The following is a 16,495-nucleotide window of genomic DNA, read 5'->3' on the forward strand; positions in this document are numbered from 1 at the left end:
GCTGCCCCCTGGTGGTCAGTGCGCTCCCACAGGGGGAGCGCTGATCAGTTAGAAGCTGGGCTCATGGCTGGCGAGCTCAGCGGTGGTGGCGGGAGCCTCCCTGCCTCTGCTGCAGGCGGGCCGTAAGGAGCAAGGGGTCCTGAACTGTGAGAGCCCCAGACTGTGACAGGGATCCTGGACTGCGAGAGGGCGCAGGCCAGGGTGAGTAGCCCCCTTCCCCAGTGCATGAATTATGTGCACCAGGCCCCTACTGTGAACATCTACACTAATAAAAGAGAAACATGCAAATTGGTGTCACTCTGCTACGCCCACCAGCCAATCAGAGTGACTATGCAAATTAACCCAACAAAGATGGTGGTTAATTTGCATACTCAGGCGCAGAGCGAAGACTGAAGGCTCCGGCCGGAGTGAGGATTGAAGACTGAAGACTGAAGAGGCTTGGCTTCTCCGCTCCGGCCAGAGTCCGGGTGCTGGAGGAAAACTGGTGCCGGCAGCCAGGAGAAGGAAGGCCTATTGCGCGAATCTTCGTGCAACGGGCTTATCGTATATATATAAAATTAAAAAAAATTAATAGCATAACGTACTAAAACCCACTGAACTGTATATATTAAATGGGTGAATTATGTGGTATGTGAATTATATCTCAACAAAGCTGTTAAAATTTCTTCAAACGCTTCCCCTGACACCTGACATGCCCGATTATGTTAATCTAGGCTACAATAGCTTTTGTATTTTTAATAGAGATTAAATGCCAAGAAATTGAGAAATCTAAGCACTGAATGGCAGCAATGTGCATTCACTTATGAAGCAATGATCAGGAAACAGTTACCCTCTTATGGGGAAAGACTGTTACTGACAGCAAAGCCTCTTTGGCACAACAGCACTAGAACCCTCACGATAGTCCCTCTGACTGAAGTCAGTTACATGTGCTGCTAAACCAAGAGGGGAGTGTTAAGCTGCATACAACTTACAGGTGACAACTGCCCAGCACTCTGAGTTCCAAGTACAGTGAGGGACAAGGTGACATTGTGGCATAAATCCCCTACAGTCCAGGGACCTGTCACTAAAGGACTACACCTGGAAAACCCATAACACGAGTGAACTCAGTGTCATTAGGCCTATAGCTGAAGAGGAAAGAGCTGAACAGCTGTGTGCTGAGCAGACAGTGGGGTGTCGACACTGAGTACGCTGTGTGTGTGGGGGCGCTTGGTGACAGGGCAGCGCAGGACCACTTACTGGTTCCGTGAGGGTGCTGTCCTTCTCCAGAAACTGCACGACACAGTACGCCAGCTGACAAGTAAAGGAGAAAAGAATTAACGTTTCATTTTAACATGGAAATGCCGCTAGGTTTCTAGGACCCTAGCATCACTGTGAACATTTCCTTTGCTGAGACAAGGGTCTGACACGCTCAGGTGCTGCCCGAGGGTGTCCCCAACCAGGTGGGATGGGCCCCACTGCAGGCCAGCACAGGTTCTTCCTCCTCATCAACTGCAGAGGGTACAACGGAAAGCTGAGAAAATCAGGAAGCTGTCTTTTGGGCTAACACCAATATGTCAGCCCAGGTCTGATGGGGATTTTTCCTGTGGTTTTTTGGAGACTAACAAACAAGTAATATGACAAATGGGAAAAACCGAATTAAAATCTGGTTCCACCTTCAATCTCTGAAGTATATTGATTTCTAATACAGGACAATTAATATGACATCAAGGGGGCTGAATGTAAAGATCTTACCAGTTAGTAACAAACAAACAAAACTCTAAGCAAAATATTTCCCAGGAGGCCAATGTCATTAGAATCATCTGAAGAATATACAGTTGACCCTTGAACAACGCAGAGGCTGGGGCCAATGCCTGCACACAAAAATCCACGTGTAACTCAAGCCAGCCCTCCGCACACGTGGATTCTCCGCACACGCGGGCTCCCTACTGCCAGTTGACCCTTACCCATTGTACGCCATAAGCATCTGTAGACGCAAGAGGCGGACCTTCCTCACACGCCCGCGAGTCTATAAAAAAAATGTTTTCCCTAAGTGGTAGCCCTGACCAACTTAAAATCATTTTTCATGAGAATTTTCAGCTGAAAATATTCAAGAACACCCGAATTGTCATATATATTTATTTTTGTAATATTCATTGCAAATTGACTTTTTAAAAATTAAATTCAAAATATCGTGGCGTGAGGGGATGGTTTCTGTTTTGGATGCGTGGCAATTTAAACATGGGTCTGAACTATGTGAGTCAATTGAAAAAAATCCAAGCCGAGGGGACCCCCACAGTTCAAGCCAGAGTTGTTCAGGGGTCAACAGTTCTTTCTGCAATTTAGCCCTCACTGCAAACTCCCTAAGTGGGGCCCTGCAGAGCAGAGCTTCTGGAACACACTGGCTACTGAAGGTGGGAGTGCCCAAATCCAGCACCCTGCCATCAGCCTCGCTGAGGTCTGTCTACATGGACCTTAGAAGAATAAGAGTGAAGGAAAAACCAGATCTCCTGGGTACCTGCAGTGGTTAGTGACCACATATGGACCTACTTTTCAGTATAACTGTAAATAGATTTTTACGAAGTTGTGGCTATCGGCGTACAGGTGCTATGTACAGGTATATTTTCCTTTAAGGTGCTAGATTATAAATGATACTACAGACAAATTTCCTCTGAGAAGTCTTCTTCGACTCTTTTCAAGCCTGTTCCTCCCTTTCCTATGCTTAAAACTCATTGTGAAATTCTCTACTCCTGAGATTTTTCTGATTTTCTTAAAAGGAATCTCTTTACCCCCTTGTTCGTTCATTTACTACCAGAGCCTTGGTACCTGAGTCAGTAATGTGATATAAGAAAGGAGCACTCCCAATTAACAGGATGGACTCAGCCTCGGGGCTCAGTAATGTTCTGGGAAGACCGCCTGTTACCGAGCCCCTGGCACGACTGAGGCCCTTACCTGGGGGTGGTAGACACTCAGAGATTTCACTTTGTGCAAAGGTAGTAACACCTTCAATAAGAAAATCTTGTGCTCTTCTTTTAGTGGTAAGGCAAATCCATTAATTATACTGTGAAAACAGAATTCATGTACAGTTTGAATATTTACAAATTCCAGATTTAAAAAAAGTATCTTGCTGTTTTTTCCCCGTTTTGGTTTTTATCATGAAAACCAGCAAGCAAAAAGATGCGTTTCAGAAAAAAGGAGAGTATCAGCAGAAATTTAAAAGAAAATTAAATACCTTCAAGGTTAATTTTGTCTCTGTAACTACAGGGCAATTTTAAATTTCTGGATTTACAGGGTGTTACCCAGAACAGTGGGAGTCTCTGGGGATAAAACCTCCTTCCTTAGGCCACGAAGACCAGGCAGCTCAGCTGGCACCCCCAGCTTCAGGGTGCCCCCACCCAGAACTTTCCCTTGGCCTTCACCCATCCTTAGGAATTCACTTTCCAGGAGAAAGTCTGGCTCATTATTCTAACGCTGAGTGCACAGAACGGTTTTGGTTAAAAATCAGCAAGAAACTCGTTCCCTTCTGCAAAGAAAGGAGGGTCTTAGTCTTAACCTGCAAACCAAAGTTTCTGTTTCTCACATCAAGTAGTTTATCCACTTGTTTTTATAATTACACAGCTGCAGGTAAATGTTACCAAGAGCTATGAAAGCAGTTAAAGCATTTTCTAAATTGTTCCCCCATCATTCATGAACCTCAGGGACAGGGGCCCTGCAGGCAGCGTTAGTCTTAAGTGGCCATCGAGGACGATATGCTCTTCACCTGGGGGGACCCTCAAGATCAGATGCCTCCTCTGGAAGGATAGAGTAGTCAAGCCTAGCCGTGGGAGGGCACGGAGGCCTGTGTGCGCTGCGCTGGGCACCGCAGACAGCTCACCTTGCCTCTCGACCCAGCAAGTGAATCAAATTTATCTTCCCATTTCACAGATGAGGAAACAGATGCAGAGTGGTAAGTAACTTGCCACGGTCATACAGCCTGTAAGGGACACCCACCTAACCGCTCACTATGCTCTACCGAGGGAGAGAGACCCACCTAGTGTGTTGACACTAGTCGAAGTAGAAATCTCCATGAGGACTAACATTTTTTTTCAAATTATATCTACAACAGCAAGTATAATTTTTCTCAGAACTATAGGGCAGGCCCACAGAGCCACAGGATGACCAGCATTCTTTGAGAAAAGTTTCTTAGTAGTTTTGGAAACCATTAAACAAAAACCTACAGGCACTTTTCACTGCAGGACTCCTCAGAACCTCTAGCTGTCAATGTGCATGGAATCCCCAAGAGAGGAGCCACTGAACCCAGAGGACTCTGGGAAATGGTGGGTTAGGAGGCCTGCCACACAATGTATAGTCAACAATGTAAAAAATGACAGCAAGCAAGAACTTTACTTGCATTAAGATAAAAGTTTATGAAATGTTAATTATTTTGTAAGTATATATGAAAAATTCATAAATCAAAACAATCTGGAATATTAGTATTTACTCAGTTCCTCAAATGTATAATAAATGATCTATTCTTCTAAGTGTCAAATATAAACCTTAATGTGACTATTTTTAGCATTGCCTTTGAGGAAACAATTGAACTTGTGTTTCCACAGAATGCTCCTGAGGTGTAGGAGGTGGAGTCTACATACTGAACCCCACAAATGGAAGACACTTGTCATCTAGCTTTTCTCATCCAAGAGCTCCTGAACTCTTCCATAAGTGAGATCTTGTTTAAGTTCTAGAGAATGGTTTAAGTTTTCTTGCTTTGGGGAGTGGGTGGTTGAATTTAATGAACTGGATCATTCTGCTATAAATTCCATCTAAAGCCAATCGCTACCAATAACACAAAGACAACTTACCTTCCCAGTATTTCCAGTAATTCTGCTATGCCATTGTGATGCTCTGTTTCATAAATAAACCTGGAAAAGGCAATTTGTCACGTAGAATTAGACAGTGAAATAACAGCTGGGAAGACTAAAATCCTCTGACTAAGAAACGGTGCTTTTAGGGGGGAAATCACGCAGCCAGGCAACAATAAGCACATCGATTTTATAAAACCATCCCAGGGGCACTGTTTCTTGTCATCAATAAACTCCTTGTAGCCTGCCACTCAAAAATTCCCCCAACATTTTATTCTGAGAGTTTTCAAACAAAAAGTTGGAAGAATTTTACAGTGAGCACCCGTGTTTCAACCACCCAGACTTTACAATGAACATTTTGATGTTTGCCTTATCAGATCCATCCACTCACACCTCTATTAATTCATTTTTTTTTTTTTTTTTTGCTGCATTTCAACATAAGTGGACATCTTAATCTTGATGCCTCCAATATTTAGTCTCTACAAAGGTAGAAGCTCTTTCCTGACCACTTGGGCCGCCTTGCTGCTTCCTCTGACACTGCCCCGCCCCACCCCTGCGCTGCTTCCCTGCAGCCCCTCCTGCACAGGGCAACCTGAAGACCTTGATCCTCTTGCTGGGACCCAGCCTGCCATCCATCCATCCGATACTTCAAACACGTCACCGAATAAACTGGGGCAATGAGCGGGAACAGGGACACAAAACAGGAAGATGTCTCTTCTCCACAGGATCTGCTCAGGAACCACCGGCCCCTGACTCACACCTGTTCTCCTGGGGTTAGTCAGTCAAAACCAGGAGTGGGGAACGGCTGGCCCTGAGAAATCATTTGGTCTGGCCCTGCCAAGGCACTAGGGGTGAGTTAAATGTTTGACCAAAATAACAGTCTAACACTTAAGCTGGTAATTTTGTATGGTCAAAATGATGTTATAAATATCCAAATGGCCCCTGGCAGAAAAAAAGTTTGCCACCAACATTCGGGCTGATTCGGCTGAAGTGAGGAGTGTAAGAAACGGTTCCTGCCTACCAGATGGAAACTTAGTTTAGATATGCTCTAAGCCAAAAATGAGTTTGTGATTTATAAAGAATGTGACTCCAATTTTATTGTCTTTGGAAACTTGGCCAAACACCCACAGGATGTAAAATAATCCTTCAGGATGGGCCTAACACATCTACAGGGCGTTTAGAAGTAGGTTTACAGTTGTGAGTATGCAAAACAATTTATCCTTGTATTATGTATTAATTATTGTATTATTTTCCACCTTACCAACTGTAAACCTACTTTTGCCCACCCCATATACTACTGGATGGCCAGTCCACTGAGGGGTCAGTTCTTGAACTGAGCCCCGAGGTAGGCTTCCCACAGATTTTTAAAGATAGGGGTGTGGAGTGGGGAGAGAACTCATTTGGCTGGAACAATGGTTTGTGACTTGGACCGGGTAGCGGGCAACTGGCAGGAAGGTGGGCAGGGTCCATGGAGACTGGAGGCCAGCTCAGACCCACTCGGATCTGAGGCCACAGTGGCAGGGTTAGCAGAACAGTGACACAGATGGAAGTGGATCTAGTGGCAGCATGAAGATGGGCAGGGAAGTGACGAATGGAACGTGGCAGCCTGGGCAGGAATGAGGGCGGGAAGGAAGCGGCTGAGCCACCAGCAGATATATCCCTTCACTGCCACCGCCTCATGAAGCTCAACCTGAAGGCTCCCTCTGCGTCACTGGTTTGAAATATTCAAAATAGTTTAAATGCACAAAGCTACAGCTTTGCATATAGTACCACCTAGCAACTTCTGATACAACTCCTCTCACTTAGACCTGGGAGGACTCGCAGCCCGCCCGGGACACGGAGGAGCCTGCACACCCCCTTGCCCCTGCACCGCTTCTGATCTGGCTCCACCAGCTTTAGTGTTTAAATAGGGACGACTTTTAGTTATGAGCCATTTTGTTTTCCTAAGTCAACAATATTTTCTTATTGGTAAATTCTTAATTTCTCATTACTTTAACCTGATTTGAAATTGGTATAAAAAATAGAAAAGTAGTTTTCCTTCTTACTTTTCCAGTGGGAGACAAAAAACAGGGTGTAAAACAGGAGGGAAGCCAGGGAGATCCATGCAGAGGGGGAAAGGTGGTTGCCCATCTTTCAGCAACAATGGAATTACGACTCTCTAAACCCATGGGTTCCTCTCCTCCCTGCAGGGTAAGTCCTGCCCTCCTGTGAAGAGGTGGAACCACTTCCTGCCCCTGAGTCTGTGCTGTCCAGTCCTGGCACGAGCGGCTGGGACCAAAACACAGGGTGGAGGTCCGAACCACTTCCGGCCACACCCTCAAACCCTGGCAGCCCCCTTCCCTCTCCTGGGAGCTGATGGAGCCTTGAGGTTGCACTGCCCTGAGCCACTGCGGCCATCCTAGCCCTCGAGGACACCATGTGCCCCAGTGTAAGAATTGTGAGAAAGAATACATTGTGGGTTTTGGCCACTCAGATGTGGGGTGGTTTGTTAGCAGTCGGGGACTGAAGCCTGGCCCCACCACAGACACCTAGCCTTCCGGGTCCACTGTTTGCCCAAACAGGTGTTACTGCTATCTACAGCTCTCTCTAAACCACATCTCTGAAATGCTGATGAGAATGAGAAACCATAGAAGCAGGAACTTCTTCAACTTACTTTGAGTAAGTTGAAGCAAATATGTTTGACATATTCTTTTTCTTATCAGATACTAGGAAGAACTTCGATGAGCTGAATCTCTCTCCCAAGGTGGTCCTTTCTAATTGTTTTCTCACATGAAATGATGAGGAAGTGGTATTGAGGGTGGAGACTCAAACAATTATGGAATCTACATGATATGCTTATTTTTGATTGCATGTATTAATAATTATAATTATAGAAAAGATAACTGAAAAAAAATACCACACTCTCACACTGGGCATTTAGTGAGAGCTGACCTAAACTATGTAGTAACTTTTCAATAACCTATTTAAGTATTTCAGTTCTAAATCAGAGCTCTTTAAGATATGAGACATTTTTTATTCTTTAATGTGGGTGTTATTTGTGATTCTGTTATTCAAACAAAACCTACATTTAAGGACAAAAAACCCACTTCAGTGAAGCTTACTTTTAGACCTAAAAGACTGGACTATCAATTGCACCTCTTGTTTAAACAATGGCTATTATGTTGATAGATAAGTACACTAGCCAAGTAACGACCTTGTTAACAAGGAGGTGTGACACCAAGAACATAAGCCAGGAACAGGCACAAGAGCACATCACCCTCTGGGTGCGTCGCCGTTCCCGGGGCTGCTACAGAAATGGACGCAGGGCACCTGGAAGGAGTTCAGAGGGCAGCCCCACCCACACTGGAAGCTCTGACCTCGGAGTGCCGACTGAGTGTGAAGATAAGGGAGAGGATTACACCCTGATGACCGCAGAAGTGCAGGCCACGGAGACTTCAAGGACTGGGTGGTACACTAGGGCCAGGCTGGTGACGGAACGAGAGGAACCGGTGACAGAAACACCAGAGAGGCTGTTGGTTTCCATCTGTCCAATCCCCTTGGCCCTTTTCTCCCCCAATGCTCGGTCATGGTGTCTAAGGGACCTGCCTGGCCTGGACAGTGCTCCGGCTTGGTGGGCATTTTCACTCTGGCACTGCTGCTAGACTGTCTCACTGAGGGATGTGCACACTGTGCCTGTCCCCACTAGGACCTGTCACTGAGCCATCCTGGAGTTGGGGGCCTTAGGGTAAGTCTTCCTGAGAAGCCACAATTCACAGAATAAACTACTAATTTAGTGAGCCTCCCAGGGCCAGATAAGAAACTGCATTAAGTATTTCATCCATCAACATTTATTTGGTGCCACCATGGCTGGGCACGAGCTGGCACTGGGTGTGTGACAGAGCAGCTGACACAAAGCCTACCCTCACAGGGAGACCGCACCCATCCGCCAGGCCAGGGAGGCTTTCCTGGCAAGCAGATGTTTCCAGAAGCCTGGCAGGTTGAGGAGAAGGGCTGGTGGAAAAGAACATCGTGGAGGATCAAACAAGGCTGCCAGGTGGTGGTGTGGAAGGAGCCGAAGCTGAGCAGGGAGCCAACTATGAGGAGCCAGACCTGTGACACCCAGGGCCCCACCCAGGACTTAACACCTGTTCACCCAAAGGGTGTCGGTCAGCGGATGACTCAGAGGCAGCAGCAGCAGAGACGAAGGTGTTGAAACTGGGATGGGAAGGGCTGGGGTCAAGGTGAACACTGTACTTGGAACATTCTCTTGTGAGCTGTGGGGCTGTGCCCTCCTCCTCGTAAACTCTTGTGACCAGCTTCCCAGTTTCCATGGTCCTGCAGGCCTAGAGATGGGGGTGGCTGTGACCGCTAAAAGCTGCCGGGTCTTCACACGCTGCTCTCAGCAGGGCTGCCTTTTCCCTGGGTGCACAGGGCAGTTCCAAACCTCTAATGTAAGTCTCAGATTTCCTCAAGATCCACTCCTCACTCCTGCTTTCACTGAGATGCAATGGGGAAGAAAGAAGGAAGGGCAGGAGGAAGGCACAGCCAGCTTTGGACAGATCACTCTATCCGCACTCCAGAGGGAACCACTGGTTTTAGTAAAAACCGAAATAAAGGAGGGTGTGTGGTGAGATGCTGGGAGTGAGCCATGGGGAGGGGCGGAGAAGGGGGACGGGCCAGCCCCAGCCTGGCACGGAGATGCAGGTGCAGACTGGAGCCACCTGGACACAACCAGCTGGCTGCTCAGAAACTGCCACTCGTGCCCTTTGGTCACTTGTCAAAGGAATGATGAAGTGGGGGCATTCAGTATGCAAATAAACATCACCCCGCGAACAGAGAACTGTCGCCCGCGCTGACTTACCTATAAAATATATTATTTATCTGCTTTCGGATGTACGCTCTCAAGCCTAAGAACTTCCCGTAGATCCGGTGAAGGGTCGTTTTCAGAAAATCTCTCTCTCGAGGGTCTTCACTGTCAAAGAGCTCTAAAAGCTTCAAGAAAAGAAAGACACTCAGTGACCTGGGGTTCTCCGTAAAGCAGGGCTTTTGTGGGTGCAGCTAATGTGTGCCTTACCTGCAATACAAACTTCTGATCAATATATTTCTTCGCTATATTAGGTTGGAAATCTGGAGACTCTAAAAATCTTAGGAAAAATTCATAAACAAGCTAGGAGGGAAAAACAAAAATGAGTCAAAAAACATGGTATTTTACTGAATGAAGATTAAAAATACACCATGAGTTGAATCTTGTCTTCGTATATTAGCCTTAAAAAAGCCATGTATCTGTAGATTTAATGCTAAATTACATGGCTTAATTTAATTGTAACTGATGATGGTAATTGTTTTCTTTTGCTAAGAACCACAGACTATCTCCTTAAATGGCATTTAAACAAAAGGATGTCACCCGTGCTTAAATTACGCTGCTCAGAGACCCCGATGCACAGCAGCCACAGCTGGGCTGGGACCAAGTTCTGGGTGGGATTTGTAGCCTGTCACCTCCAAGTGCCCTGGGAGAGGCAGGCTGACAGAAGCTGGGACTCGGTGAGCAGATGTCCCAGATGCCACAGGCGGGAACGCTCTGCTGCCGAGACAGCCCTCCTTTTCTGTCTGTTCCCCGCTTGGCTCCTTCCTGGGTTTCTCATCTCTCCATCTCCCCTCCTAGGACCGCCCAGACCTCCCAATCCAGGGCTCTGCTCAGAGTGGGCTCAGTGCCTTCCCACAGGCATGCTCCCAAGAGCTATGAAAGCAGTTAAAGCATTCGTCAGCAGGTGAGCCTTGGGGCACATAGCAGGAGCACATTAAATCTAAGTACCCCAAACTGGGAAATGCCGTGTGAGTCCTCCAGGTCTCAATTCAATGGCTGTCAGCAAAGTAATCATTTCCATCAAAGACATGCTGACAACTCCATATCTCTATAGTTGATATACAGTATCTACACAAAGAAAAGCCATTGAACGTTCTCTCTTCTGCTAAAACATTTTCATGTACATATAGGTGTGCAAGGCCTACGCCAGTATGATCAGAGGTCCACCTGCAACCAGCTGGATGAGGCCCTCAGGCCAGTGCACCTGCGTCAGAGGAAGACCCCACGCACATATACATCTCATTTACGCCTGTTTCTGGCCCATTCCCCAGTTCAGTACCTGTAGGTGAGGCCAGGCTGCTTCTAACGTTGGTTCGTCTTCCTCTGGGTCAAATTCTGCTCCCGTAGGATTGGAGGAAGGTGGTAATGTTCGAAACATATTAACTGCAAACTAAAATCCACAGAGTCTATAATTATAACCAGGACATTACAAATATTTACAAAGAACATTAAAAAAAAATCTTAAGTAATTCTAAAGAGAGCTGATTCCAGTGGAATTCTCAAAATTCAGAAGCAGTGTGGGCCCCCAACGAGATTCTGGTCAAAACTGCAGCAGGAGCCCTAGCTAGTTGGGCTCAGTGGATAGAGTGTCGGCCTGAGGACCAAAGGGCATTACCTCATTTGCAGGTCCCTCCCGGGCCCAGGCTCTGGTCAGGGCTCATGCAGGATGCAACCAATCGATGTGTTTCTCTCACATTGATATTCCTCTCTGTCTTTCCCTCTCTCTCTAAAAATCAATGAGGATTAAAACAACAATAACAACAACAACAAAAAACCACCTGCAGCAGGGGTTAAGAACTGAAGACAGTGATACATGGCAAATGCCACTTTGCGCTGGGACGCCCTGTGACTGATGAAGAGCCCTCTGCAATCAACACTGATGGCAACAGTCAAGACGGGGGACTTCTGAGTGTGTGGCTAGAAAGTCATTCCCAGAGAAAGGCTGCAAGAATCATCACAGGACAGCCTGGCTGAGTGCCCAGAGACCTGACAGTTAAGAAGAAAATTCTCTGGGGTTTGGATGGTTTCCTCATAGGACTCCTAACCCCTTTCTTGGATCCCCATCTTCATATCACCCTTCACCAGTCTCCTATCCCGGCTTCGTTTATTTTCAACTTCATAAAAATGAATCAATGTGTGTTAGAACAGATGTTTTCTGTATTAAGTCTACAGTTATTTGGAGCATAGGTGTTTTACTGCCTGTATGGTTCATATGAAAATAGCTCTCTAAATAAAGCACAACATAATTGACACACTCATGACCAGCTACCTTACGGAGTCTGAACCTGCCACCTGCCAGTTACAGAGTTGGGCTCTTACAGGTGGTCAGAAAAAGCCCTGGCCCCATCACTCCCCAAAGCACAAAATCGAAACACTTGACCTTACGCCAGAGTCCGACTCCATGACAATTAGAAGGTATCTGTGGAGGAGAGTCCAGCACGTGCCACCACCCAGCTCATCCTGTGTTCACTGTTACTGATTCTGAACCCCAAACGGTAACATTATTTTTCATGAAGAAAAATGTCTGCTTGTTTAGCCATTGCTGTAACAGCCCCGAGCACCAAGTTTGTTCTCTGTGTCATCTGGAGGATGGGCTGCGGCAGAGCAACTATGATGGGGCGCAGAGACAGGACAGGGGGTGAGGGGAGGGATGAAAAAAATGATTGGAAATCTAGAAACTAATAGTTGTAAAACATCTGCAGTAGCCCTGACTGGTGTGGCTCAGTGGATAGATCGTTGGCCTGCGGACTAAAGGGTCCCAGGTTCGATTCCAGTCAAGGGCATGTACCTTGGTTGCGGGCACATCCCCAGTAGGGGGTGTGCAGGAGGCAGCTGATCGATGTTTCTCTCTCATCGATGTTTCTAACTCTCTATTCCTCTCCCTTCCTCTCTGTAAAAAATCAATAAAAAATATTAAAAACAAAAAAAAACACATCTGCAGTAAAAAAACGAGTAAAGCTCCTAAGACACAGTAGAAAGAGAAAGAAGTCTGGAACCTGTGAACAGGTTGTGTACAGGGCTCAGGAAGGACCTCCCAGACAACAGGTGATTAACGAACAGAGGCTGTGACAGGTGTTACCAGGTAGTGGGCACATCCTCAATCACTGGCCCCAGGGTACTCCTCTAGGCACCCTGATCCCAAAGCCTGCACAAGACAATAAGGGGCCGTGGAGAGCTTCCACCCCTGCCCCCCGACAAAGGAAAGGCCACACCCTGGGTGGGCACTGTCACCTCCAGGGGGTGCCTTCTAGGGCTAAGAAAGCACAGAGGAGAGGCAGAGGCTGTGACCTTTATGAGGAGTGTGTCATTTGTGATCTAGGGTTTTCTAACCTCTCCCTCAAAGCCAAATGATTGGGGGACTCCAAGAGAGTCACCCAGAGATTGGGGGCTGGTGGATGACAGCCGCAGGCTCAGTGTCCCTGGTGGCAGAGGTGTCTATGAACACACACTGCCTGCCTCTCAAAGCCTTCAGAGCCAGGAGATGTGCTGGGGCAGCCCGTGACTCCGGGGTGCACTGCACCTGGAGGGGAACACAGGTGGAGGGATAAGAGGAGCAGTGGGGATGCCCAGGAACTGCCTAGGGAGTGGTCAGTTCACCCAGATGGGGGCTAGAGGTCTGAAGAAAAGGGGAGAAGGCTGCCCCGCTGGAGGGGTCTCCAGAGCACAGACATCCTGCTCCTTGCCTCACCCACTTTAGGTGCCTCACCTGCCAAGTTGCTCACCGGAGGGCACAGATGAGGCTGGAGTCTAGGGTCAAAGCGTTAAACTAGGTAAAACAGCTATAACCAAGATGAAAAAAAGGGGCAGGAAAAAAAGATTCCACAAGTCATGGTTAAAGACAATGGTCAGTTTTAGAGTACCCCGTTATTCAATCAAGCAGTAATGTGAGCGTCACTGTGGAGGGAGGTAGTAGTTAGCATCCAATTAGCTGACTTTAAGGAGATCACCCTCATGAATATGGGTGAGCCTCATCCGTCAGTTGAAAAGCCTTAGGAGTGACACTGTGGTCCCCGAGGAAGAAGGAATCCCACGTTAACAGCTGTCAGCCCTGCCCTAGTCTAGCCTGGCCCTGCCCCATGGCGTTCACCTCGCCCCGTCACCTCCACAGGTGGAAGACAGTTCCCTGAATGCTCCATCAATCTCTCTGTCTCTACCCCGCTGGTCTGCTCTCTGGCAGCACTCTGACAGACTCAGCGGTGGGCTGGCTCTAGTTTCAGGGTGAGGCCCCACGCCCAGCGTTCTGACAGCCTTGGCCCATTCCCAGCACCTGTACCTTCACTGAGTTCTAGATGCTGAGCTAGGAGGCTGCAAGGGGATATGGACCAAATTGCTTTTAATGTAGAAGTCCCTTTTTTGGTATTCTTGAAGGATGATCACCCTAGATCCATGAAGTGTCATTATTAGCCAACTCTAATTGATAAAAAGTTATTTATTTTAGGCAACAAATCTCACTCACACCATAATTTCCACCCTTTCCGACAACACTACACTGCATTAATTTAATGCTCATCTCTAGAAAAGGTTAGGAGAGAAGAAGGAAAACAGGAGGCCACTTGGAGTTATTCTTGGGTTTCTATCCTAGCAACATTTCTTAGCACAAAAGCTACGGGGGTCAAATTGGTTGAGTGCCGTGGTGCTGATGTCCATGTGCTCGAAGGGAGTGTGCTGTCCAGATGCATGGAGATCTGTCTGAGGGAAACACAGAAGGTGACCTTCGTCAATGTCATGCCAAGGAAGCCAAAGGGAACCTTGTGTCTACTGTTGGTCTGGGGAGTCTGATGGGATCACACAGGTCCACTGTCCTGCTCAGCTGAGGGGCTTTGCTGCAGCTAGTCAGGTCACACAGAGCAGCATGGCCGTGGGGGAGAGCCTCCCCCGGGGCTCCTCCCACCCAGAAGCAGGACCCTAGACTGAAAATCCTGCCCTCCAAGCCTCAGTTTCCTCATCTGCTGAAAGAGGGCAAATCCTCTTTGCACCGGGCACAGGTGAAGTGGAAAAGCACTAAGCATGAAGAGTCACCACATGGGTGGCGCATGCCTGTGGTCACACGGCCACTGTGGTGGTGTGGACTGACTCTGTAATATGAGGAAGCACCTGCTTTTATAGTACTTAAAATCAGTACCAAATTGCTACATTTACTGAATTAGATGCAAACCAAATTATGGAAACTCCTCACGATTCTGTAGGATCACGAAGCCTTTCTATCACTGTAACAGTCACTACCAGGGGGAGTACTAACACATTCAGATCAGAGGTCACTGCAGCACAGGGCACACGTGGAGGTGTGAGATAGAAAGGGATTCACTCCAGAGAACACTGCTAATCTAATTTCAGAGGTGACGAGGAAGGAAAGGTTGATTATTCAGTTCTTTGTTCACAACCACCAGGGCTATGATAGTGATGTTGTTTTATGCACGTGAGTAGGATTTATAAAGGTGAGTTCACCAAAGCCCAACTTATAGTTCCTCCAGACACTCTTCCTCCTGTAGTAGAAATTCTAAGCTCCGAGTAAGGTTGCTAAGAGACACATTTGGGGCGGGGGGCAGTGGAAGCCCATCTACAATTTCTTTAAATAAAAAGTTATATTTACTTATAAATAGTACAATGTATGTGTAAAACCAACAAAGGCAACAGACAGAACATCTCAGCAGGGCCACGGATGCAAACCCAACAAAAACCAAAAATACAAAACTAACGGCAACAACCTCACCTCTAATAAGCAACATGAAAACATGACCGACAGGAGTGCCCAGGGACACAGCCGCTACAATGGCCGTTAGGTACCAAGCTAGCGATGGGCACTGAAGAGCCCCCCAACTGGTGCCGGGCTGGTCATTCTCTAGGGTCGGGGGATGCCACTTCTCCACGAGGCAGCTCACACACCAAATACAATCTTAAACACAATTCTTATTGAGGTTTTTTAATGAACTCAATGGATGTAATATAAACTTTAGGTGGATAATAAAAGTCCTAGCAGCAATCTTAAAGAGAGAGACTGTCTCTTTTTTAGTTGTAAACTTAGTCCAAATCTGCTTTCCCGGCCGAGTTCAGCTGTCATCCTGAGGACATGAGCCACAATTCACTCACTGCCTGCTCTCCAGCACCTGCCGCAGGGCGTCACCCACGAGGTCCTCAAATACCTGCTGCCACTCACCTTATTAACTGCAATGCCACATAATTACTAAAACCTGTGACCACTTTCCACTGACACCTAAGATCCCAGTTGCAGGCAGGCCTCGTCAGGGAGCCTTTCCTGAGCCCAGATGTAATTGGGTCTCTGATTTTAAGCTCACCTGTCAGGCAGTACATTTTCTTCCTGACATTTGTCTCAAATATAACCAGATGGCTGGGTCATTCTTGGTTTAACGTCTTTCTCCAGTGCCACCTTCCAGGTCATCACACTGCCTGAGTGGCACAGACGAGCACTCAGTAAACAGCGGGTGAAGCAGGGTCCCCCTTTCCCTAAAGCAACATGGCCACTTTCTGATTGCTAAGTTTCATAACAAATTACTGGGCAAGAGCCTTCAAATCACATAGTTTATCTCCAAGTAGATGCCAGAATGTGATATTTAAGAAAAGAACCATTATTAAATTCTTATTTTGAATAGCTTATTTTTTATAATCATTCAACTATGTTCTTAAGTAACAGTTAAAGATATTGTGGAGCCCTAGCCAGTTTTGCTCAGTGGATAGAGTATCGGCCTGCAGACTGAAGGGTCCCCAGTTTGATTCTGGTCAAGGGCACATGCCCGGGCTGCGAGCTCGATCCCCAGGCTTGCAGGAGACAGCCAATCAATGATTCTCTCTCATCACTGATGTTTCTATCTCTCTCTCC

At 47.0% G+C, this 16,495-nt stretch overlaps 1 protein-coding gene across 13 annotated transcripts in view; it reads right to left on the reverse strand.

Annotated features, from left to right (window-relative positions):
- PPP2R5C (protein phosphatase 2 regulatory subunit B'gamma) overlaps positions 1–16,495 on the reverse strand; it is a 139,958-nt gene that overhangs the window by 22,458 nt on the left and 101,005 nt on the right. For all 13 annotated transcript variants that reach the window (XM_036316715.1, XM_036316669.1, XM_036316678.1 and 10 more), the window contains 6 exons: positions 10,940–11,050; positions 9,871–9,963; positions 9,658–9,788; positions 4,818–4,877; positions 2,929–3,037; positions 1,237–1,290 (listed from right to left, as the gene is read on the reverse strand). In XM_036316715.1, the coding sequence (XP_036172608.1) occupies positions 1,237–1,290; positions 2,929–3,037; positions 4,818–4,877; positions 9,658–9,788; positions 9,871–9,963; positions 10,940–11,050 (558 nt within the window). The remainder of the gene's footprint in view (positions 1–1,236; positions 1,291–2,928; positions 3,038–4,817; positions 4,878–9,657; positions 9,789–9,870; positions 9,964–10,939; positions 11,051–16,495) is intronic.

The sequence above is a fragment of the Myotis myotis genome, unplaced genomic scaffold (assembly GCF_014108235.1).
Source record: "Myotis myotis isolate mMyoMyo1 unplaced genomic scaffold, mMyoMyo1.p scaffold_m19_p_1, whole genome shotgun sequence".
In the NCBI taxonomy this organism is placed as follows: domain Eukaryota; kingdom Metazoa; phylum Chordata; class Mammalia; order Chiroptera; family Vespertilionidae; genus Myotis; species Myotis myotis.